This window comes from Anas acuta, chromosome 14 (assembly GCF_963932015.1).
Source record: "Anas acuta chromosome 14, bAnaAcu1.1, whole genome shotgun sequence".
Lineage (NCBI taxonomy): Eukaryota > Metazoa > Chordata > Aves > Anseriformes > Anatidae > Anas > Anas acuta.
This window is the reverse complement of record NC_088992.1, coordinates 6,069,172-6,085,666: the sequence shown is the minus strand read 5'-3', so window position 1 is coordinate 6,085,666 and position 16,495 is coordinate 6,069,172. Positions and strand designations below refer to the sequence as shown.

The following is a 16,495-nucleotide window of genomic DNA, read 5'->3' as shown; positions in this document are numbered from 1 at the left end:
TTCCTGGAAACCTCTGCCGTGCTTCCCAGAAAGCTCCCACCACAAAAAGCGACCTCACGCACACCCCCCAGGAGAAAACGAGGTTCGGGGGAGCTGGAAACGGCCCCGGGAAGGGCTGGGGGAGCTGCTCAGGCTTTTCCTCGGCAGCGTTTCGCCCCCGGCCAGGCTTCCCTCGCCGCCCACAGCCTGGCGCGTGGTTTTGCCTCTTCCTCTCACGGTGCCGATTCCTGGAAGCTGCAGCGGTGCCGCCGTCGCTGCGGATTTCCCTGGGGGCTGCCGAGGCTGCCGGCAGCCCGGGGGGGACGGGGAGCAATGGGGGGGGGAGCAGAGCAGGGGCTGCTCAGACCCGGCGTCATCGCCTCCAGCCGCCGGCACCGCGTGTGCCAGCGAGGGAGGGAGAAGGGAGGAACAAAGGACGGGCAGCGCCGGGTGGAGGACAAATAAATCCGGGTGGAACCTCCCAGGAGGGGAGAGCTGAGTAAAAATGCTTTTCCAGGTAGGGTGAGGAATATGGGGGTGCCCCTACCCGGCACAGCCACATCCCACAGCTCCAGGGTGGCCATCCCCACTCCCCAGGGTCCCCATCCCCACACCGGGCTCCCTGAGCAGCTCTTTCCCCACCCCCAGCCCCATTTCCAGCCTTCAGCACCCAAGGGGCCGACTCCTCGGCAGTGCAATCAGGGTTTAACCCGCTTCCCACCGCCGCCTTTCCCACATCCCAGCCTGATTCACCCCGTTGCTCACAGCCCCTCTGGCGTTGAGTCACCGGGACGCCGGGTGCCGCGGGGCTCCTGCCACGTGCAGGGCTCCTGGCGAGCCGGGGTGGCTGTGGGGGCAGTGACGCAGGTCGCCCACGCCTGAGAAACGTGGCCCCGGCCCCAAAATGTGCTCGGCACCACCAGGAAGCCCCCTGGGCACCGGCAGCCCCTGCTGAGGATTCGTGCTGTGGGGGCTGATTCAAGCCAGGGGGCCCCGCCGTGCGCCCCGACACCAAGCGCAGCCTGCACGGAGCTGCAGGACGCACGCGTGGAGCCAAGTCCTGTTTATTTTTGAGCAGTCTAAAAGATTTTCAGCCCTTCTCAGTGCCTGGGCACGAGCCCCCTTTGCTGCCTGTGCCACAGGGAGTGGGGCAGGTGAGGGGCACGCGGGCATGGGCTGCCCACGCTCCTCAACCCCACGAGATGCGCAGGACCCAAGCGCCCCACGGAGTTCTCCTGCAGTTTCAGCCGATAGCTGGGACGTGGAAAAGCTGCTGCCAGCTGCTGCTCAGCCCTGCAGCAGGGTCAGGCTCCTTCACCGACTCTTTAGCAGAGTTTCTGGATGCGCAGCCAGAAGCCGCATCCCTGCTCCTGCTTCCACTCCTCTTTTCCAAGCACCCCCAGGGCTGGGTCACCCAGCAGGGAGCCGCTTTGCTGGGCATTTAGGGCCGTTGCTGCCCAGCTGCTGATCCCAGGGAGGGTCCCGATGGGGAAACAACACAGCTGCGAGGGGCCGGGGTCACCAGCAAAGGCGAGCTCGGCACCGTGGGACCATCCAGGCGTCACCTCCCCGTCCCCACAGCCCCCCAGCTCCGGGGCCACGGGCTCCCTGCTGCTCCCGGGGGGGGCTCGGTGCCTTCAGCCCGGCTCCTGCCCCATCTCCTGGTGCCCAGCCCGGGCTCACACGATGCTGTTGCGCGTGGGGTGAGTCCGCACCCGATAGATGATGACGGCGGTGGCCGGGCAGAGCACCAGGGCCGTCATAACGAGGACGGTGGCCAGGATGATGAGGACGATGACCCAGATGTCCAGGATGTGCTTGGGGAGGGCGGTGGGGTCCGGGAGGTCCATCCTGCAAGACGGGGGGGCACCCCGAGCCGCAGGGTGCTCAGCACCCCGGGGAGATCGCCTCCAGCCTGGGCTCCTCGGAGAGCACAAAGCCAAAGCTCCTCTGGGAAGGCTGAGGGAGGATTTATGGCGCGCTCTGATGCGGCTGGATGAAAGCCAAAAAAAAAAAAAGAAAAAAAAGTTCCCTGCTAATTGCTGCTGTAATTAGAGGAGCTGATGAAGGCAGGCGGCGTCCCACCGCTCCCCCCAGGCACTGCCCCAGCCCCGCAGCGGGGTGCCCAGGCTCTGGGGGGGGGGCAGGGCAGGTTCCCGGGGGGCAGCGGCTGCTTTGGGCACCCCAACAGGTCCCAACCCCCCCAGCACGGCACCCCCACACCTCGCAGCCCCTCCTGCAGCTCCCCACTGAGTCACACAGCCTAATTAGCACGGCTCGTTAATGGAATAAGGGCACAGAGGGCATCGGGGTGGTCTTGGGGTGCAAAGGGTGTGTGGGGCTGAGCTCCCAGCACCAGCACCCGACCATCACAGCCCCAGCACCACCACCAGAACCACCACCAGCACCACCACCAGCACCCATCCCAGTACCAGCACCCTTCCCAGTACCACCCTTCCCAGTACCATCCCTCCCAGTACCAGCACCCTTCCCAGTACCACCCCTCCCAGCCCCAGCACCCATCCCAGCACCCATCCAAGCCCCAGAACCCATCCATCCCATCCCAGCCCCATCCATCCTATCCCAGTACCACCCACCCCAGCCCCAGCACCCATCCATCCTATCCCAGTCCCATCCATCCCAGTCCCATCCACCCCATCCCAGCACCATCCCAGCACCCATCCCAGTCCCAGCACCCACCCCAACCCCATCCATCCCATCCCAGCACCCATCTGAGCCCCAGCACCCATCCATCCCATCCCAGTACCATCCATTTCAGCCCCATCCATCCCATCCCACCCCATCCCACCCCAACCCCCTTGGGGTGCTTCCCCCCCCCACAGACAGGGAGAACCCCCCCGGACCCTCCCCCTCCGTGCCGGGGGTGCCCCGGGGGCCACGCGTTTTGGGGCTGGGGCCAGCAGCACCGGGCGGTCCCGAGACCCCGTGGGGACGATCCCCGAAGCCCCCCCCCCCCGGTGCCCGACCCTCACCTGCAGCGGGGAGCGATCGCGTCCCCGTCCTGCCCCGATCCCACAGCCCGGTCCCGGGGCGGCTGCAGGGGGAGGGACGGGGCGGGGAGGGGAAGGGAAAGGGGAAGGGATGGGGCCGGGCGAGGGAGGGCAGGGCTGGGAGGAGAGGAGGGGAAGGGGGAGCACGGGGGGGGCCGGGACAAGGGGGGGGGAAACGAGGGGCTGGGGTCGGGAACGGGCACGGGGGGGGTTGGGGATGGATAGGGGATGGACACACGGACAGATAGGGGGACAGATATGGGGACAGATGTAGGGACAGGTATGGGGTCGGACACAGGGACAGACGTGGGGATAGATACAGGGACAGATATGGGGACAAACACAAGGATGGACACAGGGACAGACGTGGGGACAGGTATGGGGACAGACAGGACAGATATGGGGACAGACGTAGGGACAGGTATGGGGACAGACGCGGGGACAGCTGTAGGGCCAGACACGGTACCAGCAGCAGGAGAGGCCCACGAGCACTCAGCAATGGGGCAGGAGGGCACGGAGCCTGCCTGGGGCTGGCTGCTGCCGTCAGATGACGCTGCCGGGGGGTTATCAGCACGCAGAGGAAGCCTCGCCGCTTCCCTCCGGAGCTGCACCCAGAGACAGGGGCTGGGGACAGGGCTGGGGGGGGCACACGCTGCAGGACACCCCGCGGGGAGCCTCGGTGGCATTGCCAGGACCCGGGTCCTGCTGCACCTTGTGCCCTCTGAGCACTCTGCGGGGCGTTTTGGTGGATCCCACGGCACGGGGCTGCTGCTGGGTCGCTTGGTGTGGTTTGGTTTGGTTTGGTTTGGGCACTGCTGCGCCCCGCAGCACCCACAGGGTAGGTGGGGACCCTGCTACCAGGGTGTGCCCTGTGCCACCACGTCCTGCTCGGGCAGGCGCACGCCTGACAGCACTGCACGGCCACTGCAATGCTGCGGGGGGCATGCAGGTGATGCACGGCCACTGCACGCTGCACAGAGCCTTGCACAAACCATTGCACACTGCATAAAGCCGTGCACAGACCATTGCACGATGCACAAACGCTTGCATAAACCATTGGACACTGCACAAACCCTTGCCTAACTCATTGTGCATTGCACAGACCCTTGCACAGACCACTGCATGCTGCATAAATCTGTGCAGTCCCTTGCACGCTGCACAGACTCTTGCCTAAATCATTGCACATTGCACAGAGCCTTGCATAAACCCTTGCACACTGCATAAAGCCGTGCACAGACCATTGCACACTGCATACACCCTTGCACAAACCCTTGCACGTTGCACAAACCCTTGCATAAACCATTGCACGCTGCTCAGACCCTTGCACAAACCCTTGCACGCTGCATAAACGCATGCACAGACCCTTGCACACTGCACAAACTCTTGCATAAACCATGGGACACTGCACAAACCCTTGCCTAAATCATTGTGCATTGCACAGCCCCTTGCACAAACCCTTGCACGCTGCATAAAAGCATGCACAGACCATTGCACACTGCATACACCCTTGCACAAACCCTTGCACGTTGCACAAACTGTTGCATAAACCATTGGACGCTGCACAAACCCTTGCCTAACTCATTGTGCATTGCACAGACCCTTGCACAAACCCTTGCACGCTGCATAAATCCATGCACAGCCCCTTGCACACTGCACAGCCCCTTGCACGTTGCACAGACCCTTGCACAAACCCTTGCATATTGCATAAATCTGTGCACACTGCACAAACTCGTGCATAAACCATTGCACACTGCACAGACCCTTGCCTAAACCATTGTGCATTGCACAACCCCTTGCACACATAACCCCGTGCACACCCCTTGCACACCCCCCGCTCCCCCGCGGCACCGCAGGGGTTAACCCCTTTGGTCACGTGGCCTCCACCCCCCCCAGCAGGGGGCGGGGCGATGACGTGTCCCTCCCGCGCGCTGCGCGGTGACGTCAGCGCGGCGGCGCGGCGGCGGCCGCAGCTCCCCCGGCAAGATGGCGTCGCTGCTGCAGTCGGAGCGGGTGCTGTACCTGGTGCGCGGCGAGAAGGAGCTGCGGGCGCCGCTGCCGCTGCTCTACTTCTGCCGCTACTGCAGCGAGCTCCGCTCCCTCGAGTGCGTCTCGCACGAGGTAACGCCGGCCCGGCCGCGCCGCTGCCCTCCCATTGGCCGCCTCGCCTGTCGATCTTTCTCATCCAGCCTCGCTATTGGCTGGTGGAGGGGCTCGGGGGGCGGGCGCAGAGCGGGGAGCGGTGGGTGTGGGAGGGGGAGGGGCGCGGCACGTGGATTGGCTGAGCGGTGCTGTCAGTCAGCGCGGGGAGGGCTGGGATTGGTGGAGACGGGCTGGGGGGGCGGGAGTTGTGAGGGGGGTTGGTGTGTGAGGGGCGGCGGGCGGTGACAGGGCGGGGGGAGGGCGAGAGGAGGGGAGGCCTCGCCGCCTGCTCCTGGCTAATTGCCACAGCGTTAATTAATATTAATTAAATGGCCCTAGGGCAGGGGGGAGGCGCTTGGGGAACGTGTGGGGATTGGCCTGGTGGGTGACCAAGGAAAATAAAAGGAAAAATAAAGAAAAAAGTGGTTTATTGAAGCTTTCTGACACAATAACGGCACAAATTAAGGGGACGTGCCTCACGGAGCCCCCACGGGCAGCCCCGGGGGCTGAGGAGGGCCCCTTCGTGTCTGGTCTGAGCCCCTCGCCTTGAGGAGCCTCCCCACACAGGGATTAATTAAACAGTAATTGGGGCTGGGGGCAGTGGGGTCAGTTTGGGCTGGGAGGGGCCGATCTGAGCCAAACCCCACAAATATCCCCAAACCCGGGGCCTCACGGGGCGCCTGGGCCCGTCCCTGTGCTGTTCCGCAGGTGGACTCGCACTACTGCCCCAGCTGCCTGGAAAACATGCCCTCTGCCGAAGCCAAGCTGAAGAAGAACAGGTAAGGGCGGCTCCTCCGCTCCCCTCAGCCACGTGCACCTGAAGCTCTCCTCAGAAATCACATCACTCATGTTGTTTTAGTCCGTTAGGGGACAAAGTGCCTTCCCACAATGTGCCACATACCCTTGGTGTCATCCTTTTTTTGGTGACCTGCTCTCAAACCACAAAGAGAAGCGTTCCTTCTATCACCCAGACATTTCTCATTGCTGCCATTGACCCTAAACTCCTCCATTCCTCTAGTGCTGCTGCATTAGATAGGAACATTTACTATTTTAATCATGATTTGCTCATTGAAAGCATTCTCCTGTGCCTGTGGGCTGCGTTTGGGCCTCGTCAGCTCCCTCTCACACGTAGGCTTTCCTCTTTTCCAGGTGTGCCAACTGCTTTGACTGCCCCTGCTGCATGCACACCCTTTCTACCCGGGCCACCAGTATTCCTGCTCCGCTCCCCGATGACCCGGCCAAAACTACGATGAAGAAAGCTTATTACCTGGCCTGCGGGTTTTGCCGCTGGACTTCCCGGGATGTGGGCATGGCAGATAAGTCTGTTGGTAAGTGACAGGCAAAGGCACGAGGCTAACAGCAGGAGTCCGGCGTCTTTCGGAAGTTAAAAGATAATCAAAGGTGGTTTCTGGCTGGATGGTGGGTGTAATGTTTGTCTAGGTTTTGAGTCACGGTTGGGGAATTCACAGGAAAATGATTTGTCTCTGAAGTCTTGGCTGCAGAGCTGAGTGAGTGTAACATCTGGCCTGCTGCCAGGCTCGTGTTACCTGCCTCGTGAGGAAGCTGTAAAACACGGGGCTGTGTCAGTCGGTGGGCTCTGCCCCTTCTGGAGAGCTTGCTCGTTCGCCTTCAGAGTCTTTGAAGTTGCTCAGTCTAACAGCATAGAAACCTAGTTTATTTTGTGTCACTTTTGTTTACTCAGGCTTATTTCAGAGGTGCTAGTCTTTGCACTTGTTTTTTTTTCTCTTAATGACAGCACTGGAACAAAGCTTTTATCTATTTCTTGACGTGTAAGGCACGCAGAAAGCGTCTGTCTGGCTCCAGGAGCGAGGCTGAGTAGACCAAGCAGGTCCTCTTTGATTTCTGGTGTTCCTGTGACTGTAGACTTGGAGCTGAAGATGCAGGGACACGGGCAGCTAGAAATAAGAGAGTGTTCTTGTAAACTTAATTGCATGCTGCTGCGTGCTGTGCTGAGCATCTGTCAAGCAGCAGTTGTTTAAAAACACAGTATAAAAGCTGGGCAAGTGACTTCAACCCAAACCTGCCTGGGAAAAGCTTTCAGAGGTAGATAGTTATGCAGGTATGAGCTTGAAGATCTGTAATGATAAGCGTAGTGAGCATAGGGCAAGTCATGTTTCAAGCGTATTGGTGATTTCTGTGTAGAATCAAGAAACCTTCTCCTGAGGAGTTTGTTCTTTCTCTTTCTCACACAGCTAGTGGCGGCTGGCAGGAACCAGAGAATCCCCACACGCAGAGGGTGAGTGAAGGAGAAGGCCGTGCTTAGGCTGCGGTGGCATCAGCTAGAAAGAGCTGTTAGAGGTGCTGAGCCCTCTCGATCGCTTTTTCTGCACCTATGTAATTCTCCAGATGCCAGGTCCAGCTCATGATCTCTATCTTGACTGAATTCAGTGGAAGGGAGGCCTCTGAGAGGCTCTTCCATGGATGCCAAGGTGTGAAATCCAAGTTCAGAAGAAACTTGGTTGCAAACGTCATGTCTAGCAGCACTGTTAAAATGAAACTAATGAGCATGTTGTGTCTGCGTGTCTTGGGGAACTGGGGAAACGTGGGGAAGGCTGCTAGCTAAGGGAGAGTGCTGCTAGCCTGTGACAGAGCACATCAGATTTTGCTTTACTGGTCTCCATTTAAAACTCTTACTGCAGTCAAGTTTAAAAACTTGCACATTGCTCTGGAAGAAGAAAAGGCTTGAATCTAAAAGGGGCTTATGCCCAGTTACTGCCATGCAGTATACTTGGTGGGCTTTCTTCATGTGAACAGAACTTACTTTCTGATCAGCAGTGCTTAGAGGATCTGGAAAACAGAACTGCACCTCTGTGACCTTTCCTTGCCACCAGTCAGGACTCTGCACTGAACATAAATCAGCCTCTGGGTGGGGAGGTGCTGATTGCAGCACTAACCCAAACTGCTGAGGCACAGAATTAAGACACAGAAATATTAAGACACGCCGGCTCCTGCAGCTGGTCTGGCGTTTGTTCTCCTTTCACCGTGTATCTGTTCCTCCTTGTCCCTGCAGATTAACAAGCTGGTGGAGTACTACCAGCAGCTGGCTCAGAAGGAGAAGATCGAGCGGGACCGCAAGAAGCTGGTGCGACGCCGAAACTACATGCCGCTGGCCTTCTCGGTGAGCTGTGAGCACCGTGCTGCCAGCGCAGGAGCAGCGATGTGCAGCAGCAGCAGCTTGGAAACTTAGCCGAGTGGTAGCATGATAGGGCTGCTCTGCTTTTTTATTTGTTCCTAACTGAGATCATGAAGAAAATGCACTAGGGCACTTGGGTTTCTTTGGGGACGAGCAGTTTTGCCCGCGTTGTGTATTGCCTTGCCTCACTCTCTGATAGTCCTCTCTGATAGCACCAGAAGGGTTTGTAGCTGCCAGCTGAAGGAATACGTTATCCAGCAGTGAAATGCAGCACAACTGCACTCATGATACCAGTGGTAGCTCTCAGGACAGTTTCATACCACTGCTCGGTAACAGATCAGAATTATCCTGCGCTTTGCTGCGTGAAATCTCATCTGAACTGAACTTTAACACTCGATTATGGCCTGAATAACTTGTTTATTGTACCTGCCAGGTAAATGCTTACTTTGTTCAGCTAGGTACTGCGTATGCTTGCTACTTCTCAATTAACTGTGCCTGCTCTGTGCCCTTGCTTGTGTCTTATGGCTGCATTTTTTGTCTCCGTTGCTACCTGCTGCTATTTTGGGGGCTCTCCACAGCAACACACTATACACGTAGTGGTAAGTCTCTTCCCGGTTTCTGCTGCTGTTAAAGCTCTCACGGTACCAACTGAAGGGCAGTAACGTGTCCTGCTCGTCACCTGTCCTCAGGGCCTCTGACTTGGACGTGCCTAGAACAAAGGCACCCGAGGGCTAGCTAGTTTAGAGGGTAACGTGTTGCAAAAAATACTGCTTATTAGCTTAGAAGCAGGCAGTGCCTTTGGGTAAGTAGCATGTGGTTTAAAAGCATTCCGTCACAAAGCCTGGCCAAGACACAGACATCTTACCTGCCGGGGGGAAACGGCACTGACATCAGTCTCCTGATCCTTGAAGAATCACCAGGGCTGACGCTCACATTTCTCATTTGGTGAGAATTGGATTTTCAGCTCTGCCCGGAAGGAAGATTGCTTCCTAACGTCTTGTGTGCTTCTCAGCTGTAGGAAGCTGGGGGGTAGCTCAGCTGTTCCTGCCAAGCCGTGGTGCCTTGCAAGAGAGTCAGAGTAACTAAGTTAGAGCTGCAAGGCTCAGAGGAAGCTGAAGGCTCCAGCTGCTTCTAGGAGCGCTGCAGAGCATCTCAGATGGACACATAATCGTGTTTACCCAGTTCTTAGGCAGTTGAACTCATTCTGCACTACTTGTTCAGTACAGAGAACACGTCAGTAGTGCAGGCTGGTGGTTAAGGGAAGAAACAATTTTATAAGCAGTGCACACACACCTGCCTCTTCCAGGCTGCAGCGTAGTGGTAATTGTTTTCTCCTTACTAACAGCTTGAGCAGGAAAAATAATCTTGGGAGGCCTTGAATACCTTTCCCTTTTTGCTTTAATTTGCTTGTTTCCCTATGCTTGTCATGCAGTTTTTAAAGGGTGAGTTTGCAGGAGGTCTTTTTGTCCTGGCAGGAAGCAGGACAGAAGCTTTTTTCTGACAGCACCTTTTTCCCTGTAGGACAAATACGGCCTGGGAACCAGGCTTCAACGCCAGAGGCCCGGCGCCCCGATCAGTGCTCTCGCTGGACTCTCGTGAGTTCCTGGGTTGGGGTTATCTCTGTGGGAAGGACAGGAGGTGTAGGGGAGGAGGTGTTCTCTCTGACCACATTTTCCCTTACTTTGTATCAGTCTGAAAGAAGGTGAAGACCAAAAGGAGATCAAGATTGAGCCAGCTGATGCAGTGGAAGAAGTGGAACCTCTTCCTGAGGATTACTACACCAGACCAATCAACCTGACAGAGGGTAATGCCTTAATGGCCCGGCACTTCTGCCGTTCCATTTTATAACATGGGCAGTGCTTGGAGACTTGCCAGTAGAGTTCCTAGTGCTCTGAGGCTTTAGTAATTTTTACATTGTTGTTGAAATGGTGTGATTTTTTTTTTTTTGACCTTTTAAATGGTAATTTTGATTGCAGCTCAGCTTTGTGTTATATGAGAAAAGCTCAGAGCCAAAACCAGCAGGCCTCTTTACTATTGTTTCCTCTTTTTTTTTTGGTCTTGGTTCCTCTGCATGCGAAATGTCAAGATTTGGATGGAGGAAAGGGCTGACGTTCTTTTTCAAATAGTAGCAGGAAATAAGGAAGTGGTTGTGCTGCTGGGGAGTTGGCGCTTTAATTGGCCTGTTCAGTAACAATTGTGCGTTATTTTGACATCAGCTTGGAACAGCTTGCGGACGCTTTAGCTGGCTCGTGATTTAATCAGCAAATATTGTAAATCGGCCCAGAAAACTGGGGGGTGAATGGGACAAAACAGCGGGTACAGGAAGCGATGTGGACTTCCTGCTGAGGTGGCTTTAAGCAGGTCGGGTGTCCTCAGTAGTTCTGTGGGACCACGAAGTCCACCAACATCAGTTCATGAGAGCTTTCTGGAACGGGGCAGAGCATCTTTGTGGTAAAACTCCGTCAGAGTTGTGAAAATACGATGCTGGTGGAGAAAACAACTCACAGTGGTTCCCTGGCAGGGGGGCAGCCAGGTGGCTCGCGGCCTGTTAGGCACTGGGGTATTCACCAGGAGCCTGTTTTGGGGGAGAAACCCACGGGGAGTTTGGCCACTGTGGTTCCTTGCCTTCGGAACTATGCAGTCACTAATTCTCTGCATGAGTCTGAATTATGCAAACTCCTTACGGAGAAGCTGGATGTTCTACTTGTGCAGTGCCCTGCTGTGGCTATGAAATCTGATTTGCCCTTTGCAAAAGCATGGTTTGTTTTCTAGATGTCAATAAAATACTCTTGCCATCTCAGCTGAGCTTCAAAAACAGATCGGGGTTTCTTGTTCCTCCTGGCTTGGCACTTGTATTGTACAAATGTTACCATGCCCAGTCAGGGCAGCCCTTTTTACCCCTCTTACCCTTGTGTTCATTCACTGCTAGGAGCAGCGACACTTACCAGTGGCTTCTGAATTAGTGGGTGCAGGTGAAATTAAACTCTGCACAGCGCACTGCACACGTGCAGTTAGCACAGCACATATTTACAGTCTAGCTTGAGTTCGAGTGCCTGGGCAAGGCTTGAACTTGGTTTGTGTTCTCTTGTGCACCCAGTGACGACCCTGCATCAGCGTTTGCTGCAGCCCGATTTCCAGCCGATCTGTGCTTCCCAGCTCTACCCACGTCACAAGCATCTCCTGATCAAACGCTCGCTGCGCTGCCGGGTAGGTGGCTAAATACAAAACAGCACTTGTAGGCTCACAGAAATTGGGCTGTGGGGAAATGGGCTCTGTATTTCTCTTTAGAAGAAGCTGCTCAGATGCTTCTTGTTGTTGTAAGTTCTCTAGAACGTTCTCTCGGTGCTGTTATCAGTTACAAGGGAAACTGTCACATCTCTGATGGGACTACAAATGTGAAGGGGTAGCCACACTGTCAAAGACACACAAAGGCACAAAGGCGGATTTGCAGAAGTGTCTGTGCACTGTGCCTAGCAGAGGACTTGAAGAAAGCAGCCAGTACACTTGGCATTACAAAATTCTGCTATTATTAAAGACAAAAATCAAGTCAGTAAACAACATATTAGTGATAGGCACCGTAGAGTGGTGATACTGCCCCTGGAATGAAGGCAGAAAGAGTGGAAAAGCAGAGAGCTGCAAAGACAAGCAAGAATTAAATCCAAGTTCTGCCTTTGACTTGCTACATCATCTTCAGAAAGCTGCTTGCTTTCTCAGTGAAATGGGGATATTGATCTAGTTCCCAGGCTAATAGAGCAGTATTCTCCTAAGTATTCAAGATGCAAAGTGCTTTGCAAATGCAGATTATTTTCTCAGAAATAATTAACATCAGGCTGGGCCTGTATTGGAAGAGCAGTCTGTGAGCAGATCAATTTTGGGTTGCAGCTGTCGGCTATTCAATGGATTTTGGAGCATAAGTCAAAGGGCTGCAGTTACTTGTGCCTTCTTCCTGCTGCATTCAGTGTCTGAGTATTTTTCATCCTGGTTCTGAATCCTGTGTTTCTGAGGTTGCACTAGCTTTGCTGGAATGACGTTTTCAAAAATATCAATAACCTGACACCGGTCTGACTGCGTGCACCCCAAGATAGCTGTTACGTGCGCTGTGCTAGAGGGGTAGTGCTGTGGCTGGTGGCACTGTGCCTGCAGCTCTGATTCATCAGTTTGTGACTGCACGCTGTTTCTGGTGTTTACTAAAATATCTTTGCTTCTAGAAATGTGAACATAACCTGAGCAAACCAGAGTTCAATCCAACATCTATCAAGTTCAAGATCCAGCTGGTTGCTGTGTAAGTAAGATGCAGGGGCTGGGAGTAACAACTGCCTACCAACGCTTAGTTAAAGCCTTGTATTTCCATTTCTTTTGTGCTTTTGATTTGACCTCTTGTATGATTGATTGTGTCATTTCTTACAATGATGTAATCGCCTTTTGTATTTATTTGGGTAAATTTTCAGTAAGATTGCTTCATAATCTGCTGAAGACCAGTTTAAAAGAAGGGATGGTGTGCTGTTCCAGCCCCATGTCATAGCGGGAGTTAAAAGAATTAGCCTTACGTAGCAAAAGGGCACTTTATTTATCTGTTTGATGTAAGCTCAACTCTTGTAGTGTAGAACGTGTCTTGCTGGAAGCCTATGACTACACACTTAGGTTTCAGACAGCTGCACAGTTCCTTGTGCCCATTTGCTTTGTTCTCCTTGCAGGAACTATATCCCTGAAGTGAGGATCATGTCCATTCCCAACCTGCGCTACATGAAGGTCAGTGCTTTTTTTTTTTTTCCAGAAACGTTTTATGGTGAGTCACAGCTGAGAGGTGTGCACGTGGGATCTTCTTGGGAGCTTGCACGGTGTGATGAATGTTTCCTGAAGACTCTGCTCCTTGCAGAGAGGGCACAGGGTTTAAGGGAGTGGTCAGAATAACGCTGCGTGTACTTGTCACTCTGCATGAGTAGATCACGGTGTGCTGTGATGTCTGGCATTGCAAGTACATGATTATAGCTGATGAATAAAAGGTGTGGGGTTGCTATCTGGGCTAGAGTCCAAAGACATGCATTTCTGCTATTAAAAAGAGTGCTGTGTGACATTGCCACCTTTTGTACAGAACGGGGCTCTTTGCTTTCAGTCCTTTGAGTACCTGAGACAATTTTGAAGGTGTTAATCAGTCACAGGATGTGGGGGTGCTCACAGTAAAGATGACTTTTAGAATAATTACTTCTTGACCTGGGATTCTTGAATCTTTTCCAGGAAAGCCAAGTTCTTCTGACTTTGACCAATCCGGTGGAGAACATCACACACGTCACGCTGCTGGAGTGTGAGGAGGGAGACCCTGACAACATCAACAGCACTGCCAAGGTACTGTGCCCTCCTGATTTTCTTCCTTGGAGGCTTAAATGACCATCACCAGTGTAAGCGTCAGCTCATAATGCATTTTAAAATGGTGTCTGCTCACTGAGATCCAGAGCCCAGGGGAGAAATGCACAACTTCTAGGCAGAGTGGTAACTGGGCACTGTTAGAGAGGAAAGCCAAGGATGAATCACTTCTGTTAAGCCATCGTAAGGCAGGCCTCAGAAGGGGAGTGCTCTGCCCTGCTTGTAGTGTAGGTGGTGAGTACTAAAAGGCTGCTTCTCTTTGTGTCATTTCAGGTGGCAGTTCCTCCCAAGGAGCTAATTCTGGCTGGCAAAGATGCTGCAGCAGAGTATGATGAGCTGGCAGAGCCTCAAGACTTCCAGGATGACCCTGAGTGAGTGCGGTCTGTTCTGTGGGCATCCTGCCCCTTAAATACTTGGCACTTGAACCAAGTAATTTGCTCTCCTCTCTCGTCAGTACTTCATGTTACATTGACCACATATTTCGGTCAGAGATTAGCAGTGCAAATCTTTTTTCTGTTTGTGGTTTGGACTCTTCAGGAGATGTTTGATCTAAGGCAAGGGTTGGGTTACAGGTGCTGGTACTGATTCTCTCTGGGAATACTTTGAAATCCTCTCCTCTGTAAGCAGAGGGTTCACAGGAGTGCCCAGAATTATGCAGTAGGGGTGCAACAGAGGTACCTCCAGGCCTCAGAGTGGAATATGCTCTGCAGGCTCTTACAGAGCAACTGGAGCTAAAATATTACAGCCTCTCCCTGTTGCACAACGGGGTCTGTAACTCCTGTGGCCAAAGCAGGCCTGTTCTGTGTGGTGGGTTTGTCAGCTGCCAGCATGAAGGGGGTACCACATCCTGCTCACGGGGCAGGAGGGGCTGCTGTCTCCTGGAAGAAGAGCAGCAGGGAGCAAGCTACACACCAGGAGAATTGTTCTGGCAGGGCATGTGCAGCCTGCGGGCTGTAAACTGAGCATCCCTCTGACACGGCACCAGAATGAGCCTCTCAGAACAATTGTTGGAGAACTCGGCTGACCCAGTTCTTTTGTTTTCTGCCTTGCAGCATTATTGCCTTCCGAAAAGCCAATAAGGTAGGAGTTTTCATCAAGGTCACCCCACAGAAAGAGGAGGGCGAAGTGACCGTGAGCTTTAAGATGAAGCACGAGTTCAAAAACCTGGCTGCTCCCATCCGGCCCAGCGAGGAAGGCGACCAGATCTCCGAGGTCATCTGGCTCACCCACCATGTCGAGCTCAGCCTCGGCCCAGTGCTCCCCTAAAAGCTCCCGAATTGTGTCCCAGTGGCTGGCCGCAGGACGGACTGTCAGTGAACGAGTGCGCCCTGGTGAAACCTTCTCTCAGCTCCTCTGCTGTGTGGGTGTGCGCCACGCAACCCAGCCAGGCCACGAGGAGGAGGCTGCGGGGTGGGGGTGCTGTGCTTCGGGATGGTTTGTTCTCCTCTTATCGTAGTGCCCACTAACGCTCTGCTTCCCTACACTGCCACAGGCTAGTTTAACTTGCAGCACGTGTGTTAGCACGCAGAACGAGCTAGCTTTCTCCAGGTTTGCACTACTCCTGGCTGAATTTGGCTGTGTCAACAAAAAAAAAGAACCCGTATTGGTTTTTCTTCATGTCAGCCTGCAAACCTAATGTTACGTACCTGATAGTGAATGTCTCATCTCACACAGAGTTACGCCCTTCTCGAACAAGTATTTTAGGAGGTGGCAAGGTCTGCTGCGTTCTGGCAAGTCTGTTGCCAGCAGCATGCTGCTTTCTTCTCTTTTTTCTGCTTCCTTGTAGGAGACCTCAAGTAACCGTGGAGCACTCGGACACGAAACCCTTTTATTTTCGTGAAAAGCCCCTGGCACATGTAGCTTCCTTAGCCGGGGTGCTGCGTCTTTTCACAAAGGAGATGGTCGGTTTGCCCTTAAACTCCCAGTGTAGTGTACTGTAGTGTTCGTGGATTTGAGTGGTGACCAACTGCGCTGTGAGCCCGTTGTGTTGCGAGCTGGGTGTTGGTAGCATGATAGATTATTACGAGCTGGGAAAGCAGATCCAGCATGATAGATAATTACGAGCTGGGAAAGCAGATCCTGCTGCCTTGCTTTGCGGAGGCAGCAGCGGTCCTGAGAGGCTGCCTGGCAGTCTTGGTATTAATAGGTGTGTGTTAAAAGATAGCAAGTGAAGAGTACTTAAACGTGGAGAGTTCAAGTTAGGCCCAGTATACAAAAAGGAGCTGCAGAGGTTGGCCAGGTTGGTGCTTTGTCTTTTTTTCCAGTTGTGGGAGGGGAGTGCAGGAGGAAGGAGCGTTGTACTAGGAGCGTTGTGCTGTCAGTAGTGCACCCTGTACCCATGGGGACAGATCTCTGCGGTGTGACCTGGCCGCAGTCCCTGCTGCGAGCAGTGATCACGGGCAGGGCCTCCAGGAGCAGATCCCTCCTCAGGAGCCCCCAGTTTCACTCCCAGCTGAGCTCTTGGCCTCAAGGCCTTGCTGTGGTGGTGGTGGCGGGGGCCAGGCCCCCTGCCAGCCCCCTGCAGCTCAATTCCTCAAAAGACGCTCATGTGGGGCTCTGCCAGCCGGGAGCTCCTGCCTGTACCCCACTAATTTAACGCTGCCCCCAAAAACACCCCAAAATTGCCCCCTGGGGCTGTGTGGGGGCTGTGTGTCCGTCTGTCTGTCCCTGTGTGAGTGCCCCCCCCGCCCTTCTGCTTGACTGCTGTAGTAATAAAGCCGCCTGCCTCTCGGCCTCCCGTGCTGTCCGTCGCAAATAATCACACTAATTATCGTTAAAATAAAGGAATAAATGCATAAAAATGGCAGCGCCCCCCCCACTTCCACAGTGGTTTCTCCCCCCATTCCCTCTG

At 54.4% G+C, this 16,495-nt stretch overlaps 2 protein-coding genes across 3 annotated transcripts; one reads left to right on the top strand and one right to left on the bottom strand.

Annotated features, from left to right (window-relative positions):
* Window positions 1-1,027: 1,027 nt before the first annotated feature.
* SMIM3 (small integral membrane protein 3) lies at window positions 1,028-3,142 on the bottom strand. Its single transcript, XM_068697909.1, has 2 exons — window positions 2,973-3,142; window positions 1,028-1,971 (listed from the first exon to the last, which is right to left on the bottom strand). Exon 2 carries the CDS (start codon window positions 1,827-1,829, stop codon window positions 1,659-1,661), a length of 171 nt encoding a protein of 56 aa, XP_068554010.1. The 5' UTR covers window positions 1,830-1,971; window positions 2,973-3,142; the 3' UTR covers window positions 1,028-1,658.
* Window positions 3,143-4,911: 1,769 nt separating this feature from the next.
* On the top strand, window positions 4,912-16,450 carry DCTN4 (dynactin subunit 4). Of its 2 annotated transcripts, XM_068697906.1 has the most exons (15): window positions 4,912-5,108; window positions 5,838-5,908; window positions 6,279-6,457; window positions 7,343-7,386; window positions 8,161-8,268; window positions 8,862-8,882; window positions 9,805-9,878; window positions 9,975-10,087; window positions 11,381-11,490; window positions 12,492-12,565; window positions 12,978-13,032; window positions 13,519-13,626; window positions 13,918-14,015; window positions 14,697-15,642; window positions 15,681-16,450. In XM_068697906.1, the coding sequence occupies exons 1-14, from the start codon at window positions 4,974-4,976 to the stop codon at window positions 14,908-14,910; spliced, it is 1,404 nt and encodes a 467-aa protein (XP_068554007.1). In that variant the 5' UTR covers window positions 4,912-4,973; the 3' UTR covers window positions 14,911-15,642; window positions 15,681-16,450. The 2 variants fall into 2 exon arrangements, with proteins under 2 accessions (XP_068554007.1, XP_068554008.1); XM_068697907.1 differs by lacking the exon at window positions 8,862-8,882 and having other exon boundaries at window positions 4,914-5,108.
* The last annotated feature ends 45 nt before the right edge of the window (window positions 16,451-16,495 follow it).

What these genes read in the sequence shown, in the direction of transcription:
- SMIM3 (XM_068697909.1), bottom strand. Translation starts at nt 1,829, where the DNA reads ATGGACCTCCCGGACCCCACCGCCCTCCCCAAGCACATCCTGGACATC.
- DCTN4 (XM_068697906.1), top strand. Translation starts at nt 4,974, where the DNA reads ATGGCGTCGCTGCTGCAGTCGGAGCGGGTGCTGTACCTGGTGCGCGGC. An exon ending in GCCAAGCTGAAGAAGAACAG is followed by an intron (nt 5,909 to 6,278) that starts GTAAGGGCGGCT and finishes CCTCTTTTCCAG; the next exon opens with GTGTGCCAACTGCTTTGACT. An exon ending in AACGCTCGCTGCGCTGCCGG is followed by an intron (nt 11,491 to 12,491) that starts GTAGGTGGCTAA and finishes CTTTGCTTCTAG; the next exon opens with AAATGTGAACATAACCTGAG.